Raw genomic sequence first — 8,796 nt, 5'->3', positions numbered from 1 at the left:
GAGGAGGAGGAGGAGGAGGAGGAGGAGGAGGAGGAGGAAAAGAAAGAAAAAAAAAGTTGTCCCAATGCAAAATAATGAAGGGGTGGAAGTTGCTCCAACCTATCCCCTGAGGTTACAATGCCACCCCAATGACACTTTGGAAGGACACTGGGTAGAGACAAACATTGTCCCTTAGCTGGGTTTGTGCGGTTCAGAGGCTAGCCTCAAGCCAAAGATAAACTGCAGGACACAGGCTTTGACTAATTGACACAGATCCTTGCCCCCTCCATCCCCCAGGCTGGAAAGGAAGGAAGGGAAGGCTCAGCACACTACAGCCCTGTGTGAATGAGGTCCTGTCTTCCTATCCTCTGAGGATTATTTCAGACTCGGGCCTGAAAGATCATCTCAGGACATTCGCCAGACACCCAGGAATAGCTCTTGGCTTCGGTCACAAGATTCACCACCCAAATGCATTCCTTTTCCTCACCGTACAGTACAATCCTCCTCTTCTATCCAACGTAAGAGAGACTGGGGCGACTGGGAGAAAAATGCTGATCTTGTTAAAAAAAAAAAAAAAAAAACAGTCACCATGGGATTGCCAGGGTACAGAGACAGTCTCGGGCCAGGAAAGGGAAGGAGGAAGGGCCCAGTCCATCACTCAGGACTCATTAAGCATCTATTTGTAGGACACTGGGAACAAAGAGCAGTGTAAGACATAGCCCCTGGCTCTGTAGCATGACGAACACATGGCTGCCGGAGGAGGGAGGGGAGACCCAACACAGACAGGCCTTTTGAGAGAAGCTGTATGAATCCAGTGTGCAGCAGGCTGGCTGTGAAAAAAGCGCCGCTCTCTCCATGACCAGGCACAAACACAGTGTTGTGCCCATGGGGGTAGTGGGGGAAGGAGAAGTCTCCCATGGGGACAATTCCGGCCATCTGTAGGCCCTAATCCAGGGACTTTCCACAACAGTGAACATGACCTTTGTGTCTCGGCTTCTAACATAAGAGCAAAGGTGCTGGACTCTCCTACAAAGAAGACTTTCAACACAAGGGTGTGCGGTGGCTCAGAAAGAGCCGGTGTCACTCAGAGGGGACGGCTCATGCTTTCTAAAGCCAATGGACGTGGCTGCCGTCCATCTCATCGCTGTGAGAGGAAAAGAAGGAGGATCGGGAGAAAGAAAACTTGCCTCAATCCCAGCCATGTGTCGTGTCTATGGCTGACTGTCTCCTGCCACAGGTTTTGGGGATATTAGCTTTTTGTCTCCCTGAGGACAACTGAAGCTTTTTAAACTCTGATGTTTGTGAAAGATGATTTCCTGGTGGCCATGGAATCTGCAGGATACTATCTTGCACATACTCTTTTGAGTCCTTCGGTCCTGGCTCTGGGGCAGAGCTACCATAAGGCTCTGGGCCCGAAAGAAGCAGACACTACGGGGGGGGGGCGGGGGGGGGACAAGAAAGGCCAATCCACCCCTGTCCCTCTCATTACCTGGGAGGTGACGGTTGATGCAGACTGTCAAAAGGAAGGCACACGGGCAGTCGGGTGTGTTAAGAAACTGCTCCTTCTGGTTTTCAGAATGGCCTTCTGGAAAGGAGAGTCTGGGTGCCTCTCTGACTGAGATATGATGTCAAAGGCAGGCATGCAGGACCAAAAGTAAGAGCAGTGTGCCAATGGCAACCAAAGAAGAACCGTGGGCGGGGCTGCGGCTGTAGCTCAGTTGGCAGAGTGCTCCTCTAGAGTGGATAAGGCTCTGGCTTTACTCGCCAGCACCACAAAAGTAGGCATGGTGACCCAGCTTGGCACACCAGAACTTGGGGATCAGAAGCTGAAGGTTACCCTCAGCTACTCAGAGACTTCCAGGCCAACGTGAGCTAGAGACCTTGTTTGTAATTAAATAATGCAATAATTGTGGGAGAGTACAATAAACAAACTGTGTAGACCTAAGTATAGTAATTAAAAATAAGATGGTCCACATACACTGTACCAGGAGGAGTTAGGGGGCAAGGCCAAAATGCCAGGGCCTCTTAGGGTTCATAGGGAAATAACTAGAACCCTTCTTTATTTACAGCTCTGGCCAATATGAGAGGAACCCTCAGAGAAAGACATATCCCCATACATCACATTCTTACAGTAGTGGGGTTCATAGAAAGAGCAGGCTCCACCAGACATCCAGTGACTAGTCTGCACTGGATGGCCCTCATTCCTGTCCCATAGGCTGGTGACTGACTGAGAAACCTATAGACACAGCATAGGCATGGAGCTACAGCCCTTAAGGACATAAATATCCTCACAGAGACCCTCCCACGTGGTTCTGAGAGCTTGCTGCCGCCCACAGCCTGAGCTAAATGTAGTAGACTTTCTAGTAGCCATTTCCTCGCCCACCCCATAGGGTGTGATAATTCCTGCCAAATAAATGTGCCCCGTGGGTTTCACTTATTTGAATGACTCTCCAGATGGATACGAAGACAAAACAAGACACTGGCTCCAGATCTTTACACATGCTCACAAAAAAAACGGCACGAACTCAAGGCTGAAGACATCGCTCTCGGTGGGTACAGAGCTTGCCTGGCATGCATGAGGCCCTGGGTTCGATTCCTAGCACTGCATAAACTGGGCATGGCAATCTGTGCCTATAATCCCAGCACTTGAGAGGTAGAGTCAGGAGGATTAAGAGTTTGAAGTCACCTTTTGCTATAGAATACATTAGACCCTGTCTCAAAATAAAATAAAGTACAATAAAACTAAACAAAAAAAAATTATTGGTGTGAATTTCTAAAGAATAGTAGAAAGGCTAATCTGAATCCTTCAGGGGATTAAAAAGGACGTGCATCCAGAGCCTGGATAGGTCTGGAATATCATCGGTCCTTCAGAAGCCACCATAGAGGTAAAGGTGGCTTAGTTCCCCTTAAGAGCTTCTCCGTAAACATATAGGTCCATGAATGGGGCGAGGATGATGGATAAAGGATACAGAGTTGATAGCAAGGCCCTGGCATTGGAGACCTGGCAATGGGAGGGCAATGCAGGACCCATGTCCTGAAAACCCATTACAGCATCCTTAGAAAGTAAAAGGTTCCACGGGCATGGAAAGGATGTCCGTATAAAACACAGAGAACTCAGCAAAGCTTGACTCTGGGTGGGTCCGGAAGGTACAGGAGTGACCTGAACGTCCAATGGAATGGGCCACTTAGAGGATGACCTTGTTTCAAGGTCAAATCACGAGCCTGAGATTGTGTTTCATCTGCCAAGTCGGGGTTGCTGTCCCCAGACCTTACTCAGTTCCTTGGAAAAGCAGGACTTGGTAAAAGCCACATACTATTATTATCCCGAGGAGTAAAGCCAAGAGAAGAGCACTGAGTTCCCACCCTTAGCTCCAAGCAGAGTCCAAGCACGCAGGGCGACAGGCTTTAGCCAAGAGCCCGGCCCAGCCATCCCCCCGCCCCGGGGTGTTGGTGGGAAAGCTTTTAATTTGATGGCACCAGCTTTGTGGGGGCCCAGAGAGTACCCATCCTTTTGACACGTGCCAGTCCAGCTCAGGGCAGAGTCCCCCACTTTCACGCAGCCTAAGGGTATCTGAAGCTGCAGTAAAATTATGTGTACAAGATGGGGTTGCCTGCCCCCTCCCCCAAGGCTCCCATTTTTTCTTCAAAGCCCACCCCTCGCTGATTCCTTGGCTCTTGACATCTTAGATTCTATAGGATAACAGCAGCAGCAGCGCCCACACATGTGGGGCAGACGTATATTCCAGGAGTACACACTCATGCTGGTTCCCATAAGCCCCAGGCCTTGAGTGTAGCAACCAGTATATCAGGTTAAATATACAAAGTGTCTAGTAAATACCGTTTGGCGAAACACTACAACTTTCCCTTTTCTCTTCACCAGACAACCGAGAGAGCCTTTTCTGAAGACATCTATGACTGAAGGACTCTACAGTTCCAAGTATTTGGACATGGGGCAGTGGTCCCCACCCAGGGGACAGAGGTTGACTTCCTGGGGGCTGTGGGAACTGGGTTCTCAATACAGCATAATGATGGGGGGGGGGAAGCATTGGAAGTTTTTTTTTGTTTTGATTACTCAAGAAGTACCCAGATATTACAAGAACCCAGAAATGCTTTTATTTTTCTCCAGTCACCTCAGCCCTCTTCCCCAACATGGTGGCCCCCTCCTCCATAATCATCGGGTTGTGCTCTGAGGGTTACGAGGCTGAGAAGACAGCCTGACTCTTTTGCCTGGGATGTATTTATGTATTTAAAGCACGCACAGCAACATACTGACAGGTACACCTGGGAAAGGTTCTGTGGTGGAAATCTACAACCTGGAACTGAAATACGCCCTCAGCAATACGCCCTCACCTGTAACCAGACATCCAGTCTGACTCAGAGGCTGGTGAGCAAAACTACACGGGCAGGCGGGTGGGCCAGGAACCTTCTGTACCTCCTACCTGGCCACGGGGCCCCAACTGCCTTTCTCAGTCCCTCTCCAGGAGAACGGTTAGAAACAGCCTTAAAAGGCCGTTTTCCCTTAAGCCCCTCATCACCCTCTGCAGGCCAACAAGTGAGGTCTGAGGTGTTGACACGCTAGAAAGGGATGCCCGAATCCCCCCCACTCCCCCATGCACGTCTGGTATCTGAAGACATGCTCCCAATCTTAGCTTTCATCTTGGCTTCTCCTTGGCTACTCTCCTCCCAACAAATGGCTCCCGGCCCAGTTTTTTTTCTATTTGTTTCATTCTTTACAGAATAATTGTTCCCGAAACAGCTCTAAGGAGCAAGCAGCTGGAATAAGTCTAGACTCAGGCCAGAACTAGCCCAGCGTGAAGACACTGGATATGTGAGAAGATCAAAAAAAACGTTAGGAGTAGAGACCCAAGCCCCCATATACAGCAGGGCTAGGGTCTCGGCGTAAAGGTGGGTGGGCATTCCCTCGGGAGCTACAGCAAGAAATAAACAGAGCAATGTGTGAAAAGTGCGTCCCACCTCGTGCTTTTTCATCTTGCCTGGGCTAGCCGCTTTACACAACGTCCTTAGCCTAAAAATATTTCCCACAGGTACTTCTCTTCTCCAAGTCTGCCAATCTAGGGACTCTCTGATGCTCCAAAACCAGCTGTCTGTCTGTCTGTCCGGGGGGAGGTAACCACAGTACTCTTGCTGACTGGAGATGCTGTCCTTCTACCTCCCTGTCACGCTGAAGCTTCACCACACTTAGCAAGCACTGGCCAAGATTGAGAAAGGAGGCCTGCCGTTCTGTTTCTGCCGTCCTCCGTGTTTCTCCCCCCGAGACAGGATGATCCCTGTGCCCTATTCTCTCTCAGCATCCCTAAGCGACTGTCCTCTTCAGCTCCGTGCAGTTCGGGCTTGAACTCTGACTCAGCCAGTCAGTTATCACCCTGAGAAGACAGGTAGCCATTCTCCTGTCAGACCTCCCTCCCCCATCACCTTGCCTCTTCATCACAACCCTCTAGGATGCAGACCATTGCTGTTTTCCTCTGACAAACGAAGCAACTGAAGCTCAGCTCGCTGGCAGTCAAGGACTTTCTCAAGGTGACACAGGCTGTTACAGGTGATACTGGGATCCTCAAACTCTTACAGGTGATACTGGGACTCCCCAAACCAAGCCTACTTCCAGTCTCGGCAGAAGTCACAAGGGCGCCAAGAAGTCTGAACTCACCTGGTAGGAAAGGCCATCCTTTCGGGGGCTGAGACCAATCTCTTCCATGGATGGAGCGTTCATCATCACCTCGGTCATCTCAGCCGATCTCAGATAGTCAGAGCTGCATGGAAATCCATAGTAGAAGTCAGTACATGCTCACACAGGCCCTGATATCAGGGGGGGGGAGAGTGGGGGGGGAAGGAGGATGGGGGGATTGGCTGAAGACAGGATGAAAACAAGCTCCCTGGAGCAAACAACCTACAGCCCTTTGGCTCACTCACGTCAAGAGACAAAGCCCGCCCTCTGTAACTTCTCCGCCACCCCTAACCCCTTACACAAACAACATTGGATTTTCTTTTAAACAAACTAGAAACACAACGGTGGGGCAGGGGGAGTGTTTCGTCTGTGTGTCTACACGAAAGTAATGCAGCCAGGTTTCCCTTCACCCGTCCACTAAAAATAAGAGTAATCTTGCCCATGAATTTCCAGTGGGAACTGCACAGTTGGATTACATAATAACAATAACAGTCCAGCCTCCGGGAGACGAAGTCTAATCATCTAATCATGATGCCTTCCTAGCAGTCTCTGTCGGGTCTGGGGCTCTTTTAGGCAAAATGTCCCACCCCAAGGGGTCAGCTTTTCTGCAAGCCTCACATCTGCCACTCTTCCCCGCTCTGGAGTGCAGCAGCTGCAGGCTAACTCCCAGCGTGGAAAACATCCCTGGATTAAAAGCCTTAAGGGGACAGACTCTGAACGCAAGGACATTTCCAGAGGGGCCAAGTTGGCCCACCAATGGCTGACATGTGAAAGTACTTTGTACTCTAAGCAGGGTACAAACAGTCCATTATCCTTACACAGGCTATGGGCATACACAGAGTTCAGTCAGCATAGTACCAAACACTCACTCACACCAAATCCAGGTACTCACGACACAACACCCAGTATTTTCACGATCACAGCTGTGCACAAAGTTTTAAAAAGATAAAAGTCTAGGCAGGGGTAGGCTTTAGAGAAACTACATCTAAGAAAACAGGAAGACACGAATTTTTTTTTTTTAATTTTCTTTTTCCATATATGTGTGTGTGTGTGTGTGTGTGTGTGTGTGTGTGTGTGTGTGTATTCTCCTCCGGTGTCTGAAAAAGCTGCCCCTCACCACTGTGTGGTTTTTAACAGATCATAGAACCTCTCTGAGCTGCGGGGAGCCCTGTTTATGTTCAAGATGCTAATCGTTGCTAATAAGGCATATCTCATGGTTATGTCTGGAGGGGAAAATGTTGCAGACAACGTTGTAGGAAGTGCCAATTAACAAAATAATCATAAATCTTAATGGGTGAGTGGGGGGCTAATGTCCCCAAGGGCTTCTAACATCTTGACCTTACTACATTTTGAGCGGGGGGGGGGGTGGTGGAGCACAAGGCCTCCCTCCACCACTCTTCAAAGCCTCACCCATATGGCAACTGACTTGTCTGCACATGAGGGGGTACAAAGGCTTCAGGTGTAGGGGATTTTTACTTTGTTTTGAAAGTCATTGATTGGCCCCTCTAATCATAGTTAAACTGAGAGAGGAGACTAAGAAAGGGTGACTGTCTTGGGGGCAAGTTTAGGTTTAGAAGCTAGACTTTAACAATTTCCTCCCGGGTATGGAAAAGCTGCCTCCAACCCCCGAAAGAAGAGTCAATAGCAGGGTCGTCCCCTCCTGTAGCGGCATCTGTTCCTTCTGGAACTGTGGCGCGGGCCCAAAAAGTTAAACTGAGAAACACGAACTTTCAGAGTTCCTGGGCTAAGCAGAATAGCGCCTCTCTCCCCGGGTTCAGACCTTGCATTGGACCGGGGTCTGGCTCTCCAAGGCTGGCACCTGCGAGCGCGCTCCAGGACACGCTCGCCTCCCTGCAGCGCCCCTCCTCTACACCACAGCAGGAAGGAAGAAGCAGCTGGCGCGCACGTCCCAGCAGCTAGGGGCCTGTCCCCGGATCCTTCCTGGCTCTGATCCTCCACACCCCGATCTTTCCTGGCTGCAGGCAAACATCTGCAGCCCCCGATTCAGCAGTGGCCGGCTTCTTCAAATCTGGCACTGGGAGAGCCCGCTCCTTCCCAGCCCCGGCCCTCCACAAAGGCGCGTTGGATTTAAGGGACAACGGAGAGGGCTGGGATTGTGAGGGTGTAGCTTGCACCTTGATGCTTGTGGCTTGCTTGTGCGGAGAGCGTCTCACCAGCACCCTCCCTCCCCCAGAAGCTCTGCAAACCCAGCGGCTGCACCAGCTCGGCCCCTCTGCAGCCATCCTCGACGCCGAGACTTGCGTGCAAACAAAAAGGAAAAGGGGAGGGGCCCGGGGAGCCGGAGCCCCCTGCACCAAGCAGGGCTCATCTCCTGTGGCCCTAGGCGAACAGGGTTTCCTTAGGGGGCTTCAGGTAGGACCCCAGGTTCTCCCCACCCAACGCCACCATATCCACGCCCTCTGGCCGCCACTTAAGTGAAGGTTCCGAGTTCACTTCCTTTGTCTGGATGCTCTCAGAACCTCCTCCCCCAACCCCCAGCTTTGCAACCTTGACGTCGACTCCTGCAGGGGCTGAGGCAGGCGGGTTAACCCGCACTGGGTGTCCGTGCCACTCTCCGGCCTCGTACCCGGAGCCGGCACTAGGCGGCTGCCGGGCTGCGCAGCCACCCGGGTTAAACTGGCGGCCGCCACAGGCGCAGGATACTCACCAGTGAATGGGGAAATATACAGACATGAAGTCCTAGGGGAGGCTGACCCACGCCCTTGTGATTAAGAAAAAAACAAAACAAAACAAAACAAAACAAAAAACCGGTCACTACGTCCTGAATGAGATTGGCAGGGGCGCAGAGGAGAGCAGCGGGCAGCCGAGAGCGGGTACTGGGCTAGCGCCGGTCCGCCTTCCGGAGACAGCCTCGCTGCCAGCGGCGTGGGCAGTGCAGACCGAGCTCTCCGCTCTCCACGGATCTCCGGGTCCCACAAAGAGCCCGGGAAGCAGCATTTATAAGGGAGGGGCGGGGCTTGTCGGCGAGCGGCCCCGCCTCCCCTCGCCCACTCTTAGAATAACGTCACCAAAATCATGAATGGCTTCAGCGCTCACAGCTCCCGCGGGCGGTGGCGGGGACTAGACGGGCTCTGCACCCTGCCTGAGCTGGCTCGCAGCAGCTACGAGCCCGG

At 51.6% G+C, this 8,796-nt stretch overlaps 1 protein-coding gene across 1 annotated transcript in view; it reads right to left on the bottom strand.

The window, feature by feature from the left end:
• The window catches only part of Lbh (LBH regulator of WNT signaling pathway), a 20,517-nt gene extending 11,921 nt beyond the window's left edge, over positions 1-8,596 (bottom strand). Inside the window, exons 1-2 of the mRNA XM_021218129.1 lie at positions 8,331-8,596; positions 5,645-5,747 (exon numbers count right to left, since the gene is read on the bottom strand). Of these exons, the coding sequence (XP_021073788.1) occupies positions 5,645-5,747; positions 8,331-8,356 (129 nt within the window). The 5' untranslated portion in view covers positions 8,357-8,596. The remainder of the gene's footprint in view (positions 1-5,644; positions 5,748-8,330) is intronic.
• Positions 8,597-8,796: the final 200 nt, after the last annotated feature.

Source organism: Mus pahari, chromosome 18, assembly GCF_900095145.1.
Source record: "Mus pahari chromosome 18, PAHARI_EIJ_v1.1, whole genome shotgun sequence".
Lineage (NCBI taxonomy): Eukaryota > Metazoa > Chordata > Mammalia > Rodentia > Muridae > Mus > Mus pahari.
This window is presented reverse-complemented; position numbering and strand designations above follow the sequence as displayed.